We start from the raw sequence: 16,102 nt of genomic DNA, 5'->3' as shown, positions 1-16,102 counted from the left end.
CCCTTTTTTCCCAGCCGAGCTGTGGGTCTCCCTAGGTCTTCTACTCCGGCATCAGCCTCATACGGATGTGGGGCTCCTCTCTGGAGCTGTTGGGCTGGGTGGGTCCTGCTGTGGTCTCCTTCCTGCCTCAGGACCCTTGCACATGCCCATCCTCTGGCTCTGGCTCTGTGACTTGTTAAGTCTGAATCAGTCTTCAAATCTCAGTTCAGGGGTCTGCTGCTCAGGGAAGCCTCCCTTGATTATCCCAAAGTGGCCATGTTCTTTTGTTACTTGCTCTAATAGGACCATGTTTTTTCCCTTTAGATCACTTTTATGTGTTTTTGTTTTTGGGGTTTTTTGTTTTTGTTTTGTTTTGTTTTGTTTTGTTTTAGAGCAGGAGAGAGAGAAGGGGTGGGGGCAGAGGGAGAGATTCTTAACCAGGCTTCATGCCCAGCATGGAGCCCGATGCAGGGCTCAATCTCACAACTCTGAGATCATGACCTGAGCCGAAATTAAGAGTCAGAGGCTTAACTGACTGAACCACCCAGGCGCCCTGATCACTCTTATGTTTGTTACTTAAAGCTGCTTGACTACTATCAGTCTTCCCTCCTGGTCACTCACTTCCCAGGAAGAGCTTTAGCGCCTGTGTTTCTCACTCCTGTGTCCTCAGCATCTGGCACAGAACGGGCATTCGACACCCTCCTATCTGATCTCCCAGTTTCTGCTCCTCTCCTTGCCATCTGTTGTCCCCCAGCAGCCAGACAGGTCTTCCTAAATCCTAAAAGGATCTTGTCCCTCCTCTGCTCAGAGTTCTCCGGTGGTTTCTATCACTCTGAGTAGGAGCTGGACACCCTGACCTGCTGGGCTGTCCTCCCCATCTCCTGATTCTTTACGAGGCTTACCGCTCTCCACACACTGATGTCTTTTTTTTTTTTTTTTTTAATGCCAAGCACATTGCTGCCCCAGGACCTTTGCACTGGCTGTTTCCTCTGCCTGGAACACTTTCCCAGATACCCCCTTGGCTCTCTCTCTCGCTTCCTTCGCTTTCTGAAATACCACCTCCTCAGAGGCAGCCTTCCCTGACTACCCTGTCTGACCCCTTACTCCCACTGAGTTTATTAGCAGAGTACCCATCCCCAGGTGCTCTGCTATCTACAGTTGTGTCTGGTGGTCCTGTGCTTCCCCTCTAGGATGTAGGTGCCACGAGGGTTCACATATTTGTGCATCTCACGCTCAGTCGCACTCCCTGTGCCTACAGCTAGCCTCGCACAGAGCAGTGAACCTTTCCTGGTGGTGTAAGAATGCTCATCAATGCAGGGTCTTAAAGGGGGCTTGTGTCTTAGGCTGTGTTTTCCTTGAAGCGGACCTGAGCTAAGGATTTGGCTAAAAGTGATTGGTTAAGAAAAGTCTCCAGGAGGACCCAGTATAAGAGGGTGGAGAAGTTAGGATAAGGAAGGGGAAGAACTGAGTTGGGGGGGGTGATGTCAGGTGAAGTGGCAGCCTCTGCCCAATCCCGGGGCGGGGGTGGCCCTGGAGCATGGGTTACGTCTCAGAGTGTGGTCCCCTTGAGGCTGAGGAGCTGGGCTAGTTTTTACTCCTGTGAAACACAGAGGAGGGCAGTGTTCTGGAGGCCCTGGTGCTAGGTGTCAGCAGCAAAGCGTGCGAAGGCTGACACACAGGCACGCAGAGCGGGCTAAGGGTCCCGAGGGGGCCTCTGCAGGGTGCCCGTGGTGCGTGCCATGCCTTGCGTCTCCCCAGGCTATTTGCCGGACAAAATGAGACCCTGTTGATGTGGTCCTGAGTTGTCCTGCAGGGCTTTGCTCTTCTCCAGGTACTGCCTGAGATCTCCAAATTCCCAGTTTGGTTCTTGTCTTGTGAGGCCAAGGAGGAGCCTAAGACCTCACGTTTTTGAATGGTGGGGCTGAGGGTCTTCTCCCAGGAAGAGGGAAAACTTTTGGAGCTGGATGAGGTTCTCGAGACTGAGAAGTCTGCTCTGTTTTCAGAAGGACAGCTGGCTCCCTCAGGAAGCTTTGGTTCACCTCTTCATGGGCACCCCCAAGTCAGAGGTGCCCAGGGATGTCGGGGTGGACATCAGGTACAGCTTGCCCCAGGGGAAGTTCCGGCTCAAGCTTCTACATCCCAAGAAGAAAATGGAGCTGGATGGTAACGAGTGTCCCCTTCACAGTCGCTGGGGCTCAGAGATAAGAAACCTGGTGGGAGGTCGTCCCGTGGGGAAGACAGGGGCGGAGGTTAAACCCTGGTCCTTAACTCTTGTTTTGTTCCCCAGGAAAGATTGAGACTCTTCAGAGTGCCCGGGTGGGTCACCTGGAGCTGATACTGGATGACAGGGACGTCTACTACATTAAGGTTTGTTGCACATCCTCAGGCCTCCTGTGTTGGCACCTGCCACCTTCCAGCCTCTTTCAGCCTCAGTCCCATGGTCCCTGCTTAAAATAGTCAACATCACTATTGGTGTGTTAGTGGTTCTTACCCTTCCTCCTACCGTAACATTTGTGACCTCTTGGTGCTCAGAAACGTATAAAGAAGGAAAAAGTGGGCTCGAACCTCACTACCATTTAGGTGAAAAATTGACGGTATTAGTAATACAGGAGCATGCATGAAACTCAGTGGAAACGGGCAAGTTAAAGCACGGTACTCCCCGATTTTCCAGAAGAAATGGCTGTGTATGTCCCATGTAATCTGTGTTAGTACCTCGGGGCTGCTCTAATAGAGTACCCCAAATTGGGTGGCTGAAACACCAGAAATTTCTCCTGCACAGCCCTGGAGGCCAGAAGTCCCAAATCAAGGTGTTGGCAGGGGTGGTTCCTTGGGAGGCGGGGAGGGAGACACTGTTGTGTGCCTCGGGCGTTCCTTGGCCTCTAGCATCTTTTCCGTATGTCTTCACATTGTCTTCCTCTTTCTGGGTCCAGATTGCCTGTTTCTTTAAGGACACCAGTCATACTGGACCAGGACCCACCCTCACAACCTTGTCTTTTTTTTTTAGATTATTTATTTATTTATTTGACAGAGAGAGAGATAGCGAGAGCAGGAACACAAGCAGGGGGAGTGGGAGAGGGAGAAGCAGGCTTCCCACAGAGCAGAGAGCCCGATGCAGGGCTCGATCCCAGGACCCTGGGATCATGACCTGAGCCGAAGGCAGGCGCTTAACGACTGAGCCACCCAGGCGCCCCCACAACCTTGTCTCGTCTTGATCATTTGCAAAGACCCTATTTCCAAATAAGGTCCCATTCATAGATACTAGGGGTTAGGTCTTCAACATCTTTTGAGGGGACATGATTCAACCCATAATGCTATAGATTTGACATACCTTTTACTTTTGAGTTTTGTTTTTTGTGTGTATTTGTTTTACATGAAAAGATCACAACCTTTTCTTTGTTGGCACTTTTTTCCCTACTTGAAAATCTACCTTGACAAACTTTTTGTGACAGCACAAATTGCGAGTACAACTTAAATTTTATTGCATTAAAAAAAATCAGTGATACATTTAAATAATTAAGTTCAAAGGATATGAAAAGGTATAGAACCGAGTGTCCCACCCGAATGGTAGAGCACGTGGCTATTTAAATAAGGATTAAAGAGAAACACGCCATTCCCCAGTGGCACTAACCACTTGCCAAGAACGTTTCCATCCTTGCAGAAAGTTCTGTTGGCCAGCACAGATCTAGAATTGAAAACTCTCCCCCAGAGCCAACCACTGTTTGATTTTAGTGTGTGTGACTCTTCTCAGAGGGACATTCTTAGCAGTGGAATTCCCAGAGCAAAGGGTGCATGCATTTTTCTCTTAGAAGCTACTTTTGAAGGTTCTTCACCAGGGGTCCCTGGATGGGACTCAGCGGGGCTGTTGAGGTCCCTGCAATTGTGCGCAAGTTTTGCGTCTGTCTGTCCGCCCTGCTGGAGAGAGGCTTCAGACCTCCCATCTGATGTTCAACCTAGTCTGTTTGAAACCGGCAGTTTTAGCCTTGCTCCCGCCAAGCAGGACATCCGAGCACCGGTGGCGTTGGGTCTGGCCTGTCCACCTGGGTCTCCGGGGGCTTCTCAGGTCCGCCTTTGAGACTCCACAGCCGGGGCTGGGATTTTGCTGCACAAACACACTCTCCACCCTCAGATCCGCTTCCTTCCCCTGGGTGGGGAGAACACCAAGTGTCTGGGGAGAGCGCCTTCCTCCTAAAGCCCCAGCTGCTTGACTCCTGAGGCTACAGATCATTGCCAAACTCCCAGGAGCCTGCCAGCCTCCTCTGGTTGTTTGCTAAATGCCCAAGTGCTAATTGCTTCCATTTTCCAGCAGACCTTCCCGCCGCTCTCCAGAGGGCTGTCTGCAGCCTGCAAACATTTGCTTTTAGACACCTTCCAGTTTCAGCTGCCTCAGATGCATGACAGCAATGGGAACAGCGGGGTTCTGGAAATTTCCAAAGCCTGTTCTCAGGGGGCCATGGATAGCCTTGGGCTCAGAGGCCCACCTTCAGTCCTCTCAGCAAGCCCGTATGAGATGAAGACACCCAGGCAGAGCAGCTTGGAAATACAAAGCAGCAGATCTGGGTTCAACCCAGCTCAAAGCCTGTGAGGCTTAGGAATGGCGTGCGGGAGCGTGTGGCTTTCAGTGCTTCCTCCCGGTGTGCAGGGAAGTCCCAGGTTGCCCGGGGAGCCCTTGTTTCCCGTCGACCTGGCTCAATGTGACTAGTGCGCTCTTCACCTGCTAAGGGGCCTGGTTTGGATGAAATATTCCATAATCATTCTCTTCACAGGCTGCACTTGGCTAATGCCAGGCAGCCTCTGATATCGACAACGTAAAACCATCACCAAGACACCCCTTAAAGTGAGAGAAGCAGGGCAGAATGGAGAGCCTACATCTGTTTTTGTGAAAAGCAGGAGGGAACTTATAAGTCTATGCTTCTGTGCACACGTGTGCCTGAATGCACATGAACATGCACACACATACACACACACACAGTCATATACGTCCTTCCTTCCCCAGGTGCAGGGAAGACCAAACGTCAGGGATTCTGAGAATCCCTTCCTCTTAGAGCCCCAGCTTTCTGGAGGATGCACAAGAAGCTGGGCACAGTGGCTGCCCCTGAGGGAGATGGGGAGACTAAGGAGGGGATTGAAACCTATATTTTTCAGTGTCTTCGTTTTTTTTTTCCAACGACTATTTATCTAGTACCTAGAGTGTGCCAGGTACTGGGAAGAGAGCTCAGTGAAAGAGACACAATTTTCTCCTCTTGGAGCTTACGCTGTAATGGGAGAGACAATAAATGAAATAAATAAGCAAATTGTACGGTGATAGGTGGGTATATGTGCTGTAGGAAAAGGAAATCTTTGAGCTGGACACAGGGGTCTGAGGTTATGTGAGAAGGGTCTGGGGGTTGGCTTCAGTTTTAAATAGGATGAGAAAGGAGGCCCAGAGGATGTGCAGAAGAGAGCCATGGGTTCTTTGGGGGAAAGGATTTCAGGTAAAGGATGCAGCATGTGCAAAGGTCCTGAGGTGATAATTTGCCCAGAGTGTTAATAGCACAGTACTCAGGCTTATGTGTTTGGAGCAGAATAGGAGAGTGGACAGAGAGGTGGGGGGATAGATCACGTAAGGCCTTCCAAAAGAGGAATCAGAAGAGAGCAAATCGTGACTGCCAAGAAACAAAGGCAAAAACGGGATTTCGAGAGTGCCTAAAATAGTGGACAGTCTGGGAATGGTGGGGTCGGTTTTACATCTTCGGGGTGAGCGCATCAGCGGGCAGTTAGCAGAGAGGTCTGCTGGATTGGTCTACAGTTGGCAGCAGCAGTCAGCGATGACAGTTGCAGTCGCTTATGGTTCTCCAGAAAATCTCCAGCACCGTGACGTGTAGCGTGTGTTTTGGGCTGTCCGTGTGTCCTGCCTGCCAGTATCCTCCCACGGGCAGTCCCTTCGGCCAGGTCTGCACTGCTCACTTCCAGAGAAAGCCTCAGCCTTATTGGTCTTTGCAAGGACTTTGACTTTTACCCCGAGGTAGACGAGTGTGTATGATCCTGTGTGTCTCAAAGGGGTCACTCTGGTGGGGAACAGGCATCAGGGCCCCGGGGGGGAGCCGGGACAGCCGGGACGAGGATGTGGGGGTGACACAGGTGCTGATGGCCCACGTGGTCAGATCCCAGAATATTCTGCAGAGAGAACTGGCCCAGAGCTGGCTGACGAGAGGGGCGGGGGGTGTCCTTCACATTTACATCTGAACTTATAACAGGGACTACCTACTTTGAAAAAGGTCAAGTTGAAGAAATTGGAGAAGAACCAGCCAAGAAGGCCATTAGCTAAGCTCTGTCCTCTGTCCGGTCTCCGTTCTTATGGGCAGAGCCAGGCCCGCTGGCCGATCCCCCCCACCGCCCCCAGGTGATGCTGGGGTCTTTTCAGGGCCGGAGTGACCTGTGGCCAGCAGCTGGGGGCGAGGCCCAGCGGTGTGAGGTCCAGCTGGAGGTGAAACTCGTGACAGCAGGGAGTCCTGTGGTCCTTATCGGGAACCTCAGCCAGCAGACCGGCAGCAAGTTGGCCTTCTCCGTGTCATTGAGCAACCTGCTGAGCGACCAGGCCCACCTGTCAGGTAGGAAGAGGGACCCCCTGCTGCCACTCCCTCTCTTCAGTGGGCAAGGCTACTGGAGGGGGAGGGCTGAGTAGCCCACATGGAGTCTCCGTCCCCTCCACCTGGCAGTATTAACATCCCACCCCAGGGAAAAATCCAGGCTCCATATCTGCTCACAACTTCCCTTCGGTCCCCCAGAGGCTCCCCCCAACACTGAATGCCCAAGTTGCACGGGGCACGGTTTAAACCTTAAACACATTGCCTGGCCTGGGCGTGGCCGGTCTGGCAGATGCCCGCCCGGACGCCAGAGCTGGGGTGTGGCCCCCTAGCTATGCTCCTCGTGGGGTGTTCTGGGAGATTCCAAGGGAACGATGTCAGGGGCTGGGGCTGCTGGCCACCTGGCGTGGGCACTTTGGGTATTGTCGCGGGCCCTGCTATACCTGTGTGACCTGGCTGAACGTCCATGTGGCAGGAGCAACTTTCAGAAGGTGAGGTTTACCAGATGGCCTAGAAGGCACTGTCATTTCCCTTCTGTTCTACCTTGTTTTGTTCTACTTTATTTAAACGTTTTGGCCCGAACCCACAAAAGTGACTTTTGGGCCACCGACAGTGGCCACCAAGTAATGCTGTGAGCACTTGGACACCAAGGTTCCTTGGCAGAGACTCGGGCATGGGTTCCACCAGGACCCCCCATCCCCAGGCCCCCTGGGCGGTTCCCATTTCCTTGCCTTGCCTGGTGCTGGGGTGGGGTGTCAGTCCCGGGGTGTGGGCCATGACCACTCCACGCCTGCCCCTCTCACTGCCTACCCCCCGCGCAGTGCTGCTGGAGAAGGCGGTGGAGGACGGGCTGCAGGTGGTGGCCCTGGGCGGCAAGCTCTCTGTGCCCGGTTTCGTGGGACTGCACCTCGTGGGCCTCCTACAGAGGCACAGCCGCCTCTGGACCAGCTCCCTGAGGATCAAGTACGGCCTTCTGGGTACGGCGCCGCATGCCGGGCTGGGGGCGAGGTGGGAGGGGGCAGGACCCGCAGCATCTCCGGGGCTCTAGCTCTGAGGGCCAAGGTGCCACCTTGTCACCTTGTCTTGCCCTCACCACACTCTTCCTTAGCCACTGAACACCTGCCAGTTAAAAAAAAAAAAAAGCTGTGTGTGTGTTTGGGGGAACATAAGCCTGTCTTTTAAAACCTCTCCCTCCATAGGTTCCAATGAGTGACATTAAGTGGAGCAGATCGGAGCAGGGGTGGGGGGTGGCTGAGACCGGGCTGGATGCTCCTCTCCCTGGAATGGGGATGGAGGGCTGCTGGCCGAGGACGGGCAGGTGTCTCTGGGTTGCGCTGCACAGGTCAGGCGAGGCAGCTGGCCCAGGAGTGCAGCACCATCCAGAAGCTGCGGGCGCATAGTGGCTCAGAGGTGACCTATGAGCTGGAGCTGGACCACGAGCTCCACTGCACGCAGACCCCAGCACTCAGCCACAAGGTGGGTGCCCTGGCTGGGCGGGGGTCTGGAGAGAGCCGGGAGCTCATCCTCACAGAGAAGGGTTTGCTCAAGGTCACGTATGGGAACGGAGCTGGAATCGGAGCTTTGGTCTCAGGCTTCCGTGCGTTGGTTCCGTTGGTCTTTATTGAACACCTGCTGTATGTGTACCACTCGGGGGAGACTTTTGCGCATGGCAGCAGTTGGTCTGTGCCATCCCATTGCTGGGCAGGGGCAGAGAGAGAGAGACAGACCAAACCAAGAGAGCTGTAAGTGACATGGGTGGTAGGGCAGAGGCTGAGCAAACAGGACAGGTAGTCTGGTTTGGATGGGGCAATGGGGAAGTCTTCTTCAGAAAAAAGAAATTGTAAGCGGAAAATGAAAGCGTGCAACAGTTCTGTTCCTATGGAAGCATGCTGCACGCAGGGGGAATGGCAAGTGCAAAGGTCCTGGGACAGGAGGGAGAAATGGAAGGTCAGGATCTCACAGTTCACCAGAGTGGCTGGCAGGGTGAGCAAAAGGGAGAAGCAAGCAGCTGTGCCTTTGTTTAATTTACTTAGTTCACGTTTGCCTCTCCCCCTGGATCCTTGCCCCCGTGAGTGCAGGGTCTTCTTGATTCTTTATTCTTGGGTATCTGATGTCTGGTGCTGGGCATCATATTACTTGGTACTCGGGAAAGATGTGTTCAGTGAAGGAATAAATGAACGAGCCTGTATTGCCTTGACCTGTGGTTCGGAGATAGGAGAGGGCCGCAGGATGGCAGGTGTAAAACCCTGGTCCGCTTCGAGTCTATCCAGGGAGCCAGAGGCCACTGTGGGAGAGTAGGGGGCAGAGAGCCGTGCGGTTGGAGCCATTTTCCCATGGCAGCTGGCTCTTTCAGCCCCTTATTGGGGCGTGGACCAGGGTGAGGCCCATGAGCCACTCGCCTCAGGCTCAGCATTTAAGGGGTACCAACAGCCCAGTCAGGTAGGTGAACCATATTCAGATGCGCTGTCCTGCAAAATCAAAATCAATGTAAAGACCATTCTCCTACAGAACTGTCTTCCCGGAGAGGCAAGCTTGCCTCCCCCAGGGTGGGTGGCGGCAAGGAGGCCTGGGGACGGGGCAGGCAAGGCTTTCTCAGGGATCTCCCTGGTGCGGTGTGTCCCCAGGTTCAGCTGCGGCACGAGGAGGGCTTGGGCTCCCTGCACTCACAACTGGAGGCCAGCTACGGGATGCGCTGGAATGAAAGCAGCAATAAGAGGAAGCTCCGCATCAGCCAGACCTTCCAGAACGACTCGGGTCCAGCCCTGAGCAATTACTTCATGGAGGTGAGCCCAACCTCGGCAGAGCTTTAACTTGCATGGTGGCATGGCAGCTGGGCATCCCCCCCATCCCTGGCCCCCCACATGTCCCTTCGGGCCTTGGTTGCAAGGACGCTGCAGGCTAAAACTCAGCTTAGCCTTTCCTTACCCCTCTCCCTTACCCCTCTCCCACCTCTAGTCCCCGTGTCCCTGGGGAAGTCTAAGAGTCTAATATCTGCACGGCGTGCAGGGGTGGGTGGGGGAGGGACGCTCATCTGCAAGGATATTTGCAGTGGGTTGTCTGCAAGGGGGCTTGGGAAGCACAGATTTCCAACTATACGTGCATTTGGGAAACGGCTTCACTTTCAGGTTTTACCAGAGGGTTATCTGTTTCTGGTAAGTAACATATACGTGAGTGCTTAGCCACTGAATAGGCGATGGGCTCTTGTAAGGCACGCACTAAGTGTGTTTGTCTTTAAATTGTTTAAAAATTTTTTTAGTTGTGGTAAAATACCTATAACCTAAAATTGACCATTTCTACCATTTTTAGGTGTATGGTTCGGTGTCATTAGTTACGTTCACAGTGTTGTGCGGCCGTCACCATCATCTGTCCCCAGAACTTTTTCATCTTGTAAGCGTGAAACTCTGTCCCCGTTCAGGAATAACCCCCTACTCCCCACTCCCCCTGACACTTGCTATTTCCTGTTGTTTTGGGTGGTAGCCATGCTAATGGGGGTGAGGGAGTACCCCATTGTGGTTTTGATGGGCATTTCCCTAACGCTGAGTGATGTTGAGATCTTTTCCACACCCCTGTCGGCCATTGGTTTATCTTTGGAGAAATGTCTATTTAAGTCCTCGGCCCATTTTTGAGTCAGGTTGTTTGCTTTGTTGTTACTGCATTGTTAGAGTTCTTGATACATTCTGGATATTAACTACTGATCAGATACATAGTTTGCAGATATGTTCTCTCATTCCACCCATTGCCTTTTCCATCCTTTGACAGCATCCTTTGGTCCATAAAAGTTTTACCTGTGCAGGTGGTCTGATTGATCTCTTTTTACTTTTGTGGCCTGGGTTTTGAGTGTCCTATCTAGGAAATCCTTGCCACATCCAATAGTTTTCCCTCTATGCTTTCTTCTAAACGTCTTCTAGTTTCAGCTCTTAACATTTAGGTCTTTGATCCATTTTGAATTAGTTTTTGTGTGTGGTGTGAGGTGAGCATCCAGCTGCATTCTCTTGCATGTGGATATCCACTGGTCCCAGCACCGTGTGTCGGACAGACTGTGCTTTCCCCCGTGGAGTGTGCTTGGCATGCTTGTGGAAAAATGACTTGATCACAAATGTGGGAGTTTATTTGGGGGGCCCTATTCTATTCCATTGGTCTGTATGTCTGTCTGTGTGTCCCTGCCATACTGTTTTGATTACTGTAGCTTTGTGAGACCTCCAACTTTGTGCTCTTTTTCAAGATTGTTTGGGCTGTTCAGGGTCCCTTGAGATCCCATCTGAATTTTAGGACGGATTTTTCGGTTTCTGCCACACACACGAAAATGCCATTGTGATTTTAATAGGGATCGGGTTCGATCTATAGGATGCTCTGGGGAGTACTGACATCTTACCAATATTTAGTCTTTCCATCTACGAACACAGGACATCTTTCCATGTAGTCGCATCTTTAATTTCTTCCAGTAACATTTTGTAATTTCCAGCTTGCAAGTCTTTGGCCTCCTTGGTTAACTTTATTCCCAAGTACTAAATTGCTTTTAAATACCAATACTGTCTGAATAAATTCTCCTTGTGAAAAAAAAAGTCACACTTGAAATAAAGCTAAAATTCCTTTCTCAGTTTCCATCTTCCATCCTGGCCCCCTCCTCAGTTACCTGGAAGAAAGAGCAGTTACATTCTAGGGTGCTGGGAGGGAGATCTCTTTCTGTTCCTTTGCTCTATGTGCCGGTCACAGGCACTTGGTTTTGTTTGGTGAGTCTTGCTGTGTGTATCCTTCAGCTACCGGTGTTGGAGAACTTTCTTGTTACTTTGTAGAGATCTACTCTATTCTTTTAAACTCTTGCATCGTGCTCCATCCGTAGCTATGTTCCATCTTATTTGGCCATTGCGTGCTTGTGGTTTCTGGTGATGCAAGCCTGAACATCCTTGGGCACCCATCCCTGGGTACACGTGTGCCAGAGTCTCTGGGGCACACGTCATAATACATAATTTCTGGGTTTTGGAATTTGCCTATTTTTAATTTGCTGTCTTGTGACAGTTTGGCCTCCAAAATGTTCGAACCGATCACCCTTCCCTCCAGCCATGTCCACGAGGAGCAATTTCCAGACTCCGGCCAATACTTGACTTTTAACATTTGAAAAACTTTGCTGATCTGGATGGAAAGGATATCTTGTTTGAATTTGCATTTCCCCGACCACTTAATAATGCTGAGCGCCACCTTTTCTGTATTTTTTCTACCATTGCATTACCCTTTCTGGGGATGGCATTTTTGTATTGACATTTGAAAAAAACTAGAATTTTGACTTCATTGGTAGGAGTTCTTTATATAATTGCAGTACATGCGTTATATTACTATTCTAAATTGTGGAAATTTCTTATTTCTGGAAAGCATCTGGTCCCAAAAATTTTAGTGAAGAGATTAAAGAGTGCTTGTTTCTGCAAGCCTTCTCAAATGTGGCAGACACCATGCTAGGTTCTGGGGAGACATGCGTAAGATACTATTTATCCTTAAGAAGCTGACAGTGAACAGAAGAGGGAAGGGCAAAGTGAGCAATGATGAGCCACTTATTATTGCCAGGCTATGTTTCAGATGTGTTGTTTGTATTATTTCATTTAACCCTTGTGAAGTAACCACTATCCTCATTCTGCCGAGGAGAAATTGCGTAAACAGACTTGTCTGAGGTCTCACAGCTATTATGTGGCAGGATTGGAATTGAAATTCCAGTAGGCTTCATTGCATACCTTAGGCTCTTAACCTCTTGGCTGGATTGGATTGTGCCAGAATTAATTGACTAGAAAATAATTTACTAAATGGTTAGTCAAGAGGGGAAAAGACTTCCCAGTTCATTCTATGAGGCCAGTATCATCCTGATGCCCAGACCAGACCAGGACATCATGAGAAAAGAAAAACGAAAGACCTCTTATAAATACAGATACAAAATCCTCAAGAAAACACTACCAAACTGAATTCAGCAATATATAAATAGAATTACACAACATGACCAAAGGGGCTTTATCCCCAGAATTCAAGGTTGGTTTCACATTTGAAAATCAATCAAGGTAATATACCATATTCATGGAGTGAAGGATGGAAACCACATGATCATCTGAAGAGAGGCAGAAAAAGTATTTGGCAAAACCCCATACCCTTTCATGATAAAAACACACAATTAGCAATGGAAGAGCACTTCCTCAACCTGATAAAGGCCATCAATGAAAAATCTACCGCCAACATCAAACTTAATGGTAAAAGCCTAACTGCTTTCCCTCTAAGATCAGGAAGAAGCTAGGATGTCTGGTCTCACCACCTCTATTCAACATTGTACTGGAGGTTTTAGCTAGGGCAGTTAAGCAAGAAAAAAAAAAAATGAAATGCATCCAGATTGGAAAGGAAGAAGTAAAACTATTTCTGCTTACAGATGACACTGTTATATGTAGAAGACCCTAATGAATCCACGAAAAGATCTATTAGACCTAATAAATGAGTTCCTCAAAGTTGCAGCAGACAAGATAAATATATGAAAGTCAGTTGTAGGGCGCCTGGGTGGCTAAGATGGTTAAGCATCTGCCTTCGGCTCAGGTCACGATCTCAGGGTCCTGGGATCGAGTCCCGCATCAGGCTCTCTCCCTCTGCCTCTCTCTCTCTCTCTCTCTCTCTCTGTCTCTCATGAATAAATAAATAAAATCTTTAAAAAAAAAAAAAAAGAAAGTCAGTTGTATTTCTCTACACTAGCAATGAAAACTGTGAAAATTAAATTAAGAATTCCATTTGCAGTAGTGTCAAAAAAGGATAAATACTTCAGCACAAATGTAACAAAAGAAAGTAGAACTAATACTCTGAAAACCACAAAACGTTGTTGAAAGAAATTAAGGAAAGCTGAAATAAATGGGAAGACATCCCATGTTCTTGGATCGTAAAACGAATCTTAAGATGGCAACATTTCCTAAATTCATCTACAGATTCGATAGTCCCTATCTATGCCTATCCAAAACCACGTGATCTCTTTTTGCTGAAACTGACAAGCTGATCCTAAAATTCATATGGAATTGCAAGGGACACAGAAGAGCCCAAACCACCTTGAAAAAGAAGAACAAAGTTGGAGAACTCATTCTTTCCAATTTCAAAACTTACTACAAAGCTCTGGTAACGAAGGTAGTATGGTAGTGGTGTAAGGGTAGACATACAGACCAATGGAGTAGAATTGGGAGTCCTGAAATAAAGCCTTATATTTACAGTCGGTTGATTTTTGACAAGGTTGCCAAAACCACTGAAGAGGGGAAAGAATAGTCTTTTCACCAACGAGTGCTGGTACCACTGGATATCCATGTGCAAAAAGAATGAAGTTGGACGCTTACCTAATACCATATATAAAAACTAATGCAAACCAGATCGTAGACCTAAATTGAAGAACTATAAAACTCTTGGAAGAAAACATAAAAGTGAATCTTTACCACCTTAGAATAGGCAAGGGTTTCTGAGCTTTGACACTAAAAGTGTATTAACAGCAACAAAAACTGATACATTGGGCTTCATCAAAATTTAAAAAGTTTATGCTTCCAAAGACTCCATCGAGAAAGAGAAGTAACCCACAGGATGGAAGAAAACATCTACAAGTTTTATGTCTGATAAGGGATTTTTTTCCCCAAATATATAGATAACTCTTACAACTCAACAAGAAAAAGACAAGGGATTTGAATAGATATTTCTTCACAAAAGGTATACACGTGGTCAATAAGCACATGAAACGATGCTCAGTGTGATTAGGGAAATCAGAATCACAGTGAGATAGTACTACAAACCCACGAGCAAGGGTAAAAACAAAAAAGACACTTAAGTGTTGGTGAGAATATGGAGATGTTAGACCTCTCGTATACTGGTTGGGATCACCAAATGGTATGACAGTATGGAAAAACAGTTTGGCGTATCTTTAAAATGTTAAGAACAGAGTTACCAAATGATGTAACAATTCTACTCCTAGGAACTAGAGAGAATTGAAAACCTGTGTTCACACAAACCTGTATGGAATAGTTATAGAGTATTATTCATAATAGCCAAAAAGGAGAAACAACACAAATGCTCAACAATGAATGGATAAATAAAATAGGATTTATCCATACAATAGAATATTGTTCAGCAATAAAAAGGAATAAAGTTCTGATACATGCTATAATACACCATGCATGAATCTTGAAATCATCATGCTAAGTGAAAGAAGCCAGACGCAGAAGGCCACATATTATATGATTCCACTTATACGAAATGTCCAGAATAGGCAAATCCATAGTAACAGAAAGTAGATTCATGGTTTCCAGGGGGCAACAGGGAGCGACTGCTAATGGGTACAGGGTTTCTTTGGGAGTGGGCTGGGCAGTTCCTGATAACCAGGGAACTCAGTCCAACCCCTGGCTGTCGCGGTGAGCCGGTAGAATGTTCTAGGTTGGGAGTGGAGTCATCTGATTAGCATCTTGAGCACGGGTCTCCTCCAGTTTGTGCTGCAGGTGCCTGAGAGGCAGGTGGATTACCGTATGCAGCTGTATCACTCAAGCCTTCACCAGCCACACGTGGAGAGCAGCACACACCTGAAGGTGCAGTACAATGGGCAGCTGCCCTTTGTGGCAGGCTTGCAGTGGAAGGACACGTCTCGAGCTACCCTGTGGAAGTGGGAAGGTGAGTGTCATCTCTAGACTCTTTGGCTAGGCGTTAAGATCTCTGGACCCCAGGCCTTTGCCCGGACTGTGCCCATTACCTGGAGTAACCTTTCCTTTGTGTTGGTCTGGATGTCAAGACTCAGACCTTTAATGTGTCCCATGACACAATTATATCCTGATTCCTTCCCCTCATCAATAGATCTCTACATGACTGTCCCTTGCCTGATTCTCCAGGCTTCTCTTACCCCAGTTTACCTGTTGCCCATTATCCTGCAGCCCCACTGGCCTCTTTTCCATTTCTCCAAACATACCTCAGGGCCTTTGCAGTTGCTGTTTCTTCTCCCCAGAACACTCTCTCACTTTTAAGAAATGGATTTGCCATAGTTTATCCTTGAATTAATTTTATTTTTATTGCAGTAATACATAGGTTGAAAAGTAAAGTAGAAACTATGAGTTGGTAATTGTTGAAGGTGGTGAGTATTACATAGGGGCTCATCATATTATGTTCTCTACTCATGTATGTACCTGAAATAATTCTTTAAAAGTTTATTTTTTAAAGCTAGTGTATAATAAATACAGTAATCCTCTGCTTCATGTCTTCCTATCCCAAGTTTTGCTTAAAACAGCAACCACTGTAAACTGTGTTAGCTCTTTCTTGTTAAGCTCTTTGGCTCTTAAAACACTATAATTATACTGTTATTTCTTGATTTTTCTTTTTTAGGCCTTCTCCATATATTTCTAACCAGAGAGGATGAGAATTTAACTCTTAAACCCTTTTCAGATATCTATTTCCCTAAAAGAGTTGGTCAGTGAATATTCAATATTTACTTAATTGTGACTCTATATGTGTCCTTCATAGCTGAGATACTGGTATACTATGATTCTAACTTTATGTTTTTCCTGGAGTTATAATTGTCTTTTTCCTGTTTGACC

General features: G+C 48.2%; 1 protein-coding gene across 1 annotated transcript in view; it reads left to right on the top strand.

Annotated features, from left to right (window-relative positions):
* LOC116624395 overlaps positions 1–16,102 on the top strand; it is a 143,683-nt gene that overhangs the window by 38,291 nt on the left and 89,290 nt on the right. Inside the window, 7 exon segments of the mRNA XM_032392234.1 lie at positions 1,983–2,142; positions 2,267–2,346; positions 6,380–6,566; positions 7,364–7,519; positions 7,885–8,018; positions 9,167–9,325; positions 15,008–15,188. Coding sequence (XP_032248125.1) covers positions 1,983–2,142; positions 2,267–2,346; positions 6,380–6,566; positions 7,364–7,519; positions 7,885–8,018; positions 9,167–9,325; positions 15,008–15,188 — 1,057 coding nt within the window.

Source organism: Phoca vitulina, unplaced genomic scaffold, assembly GCF_004348235.1.
Source record: "Phoca vitulina isolate PV1807 unplaced genomic scaffold, GSC_HSeal_1.0 scaffold66, whole genome shotgun sequence".
NCBI lineage: Eukaryota > Metazoa > Chordata > Mammalia > Carnivora > Phocidae > Phoca > Phoca vitulina.
The sequence above is the reverse complement of the archived record's forward strand: the minus strand, read 5'-3'. Positions and strand labels throughout refer to the sequence as shown.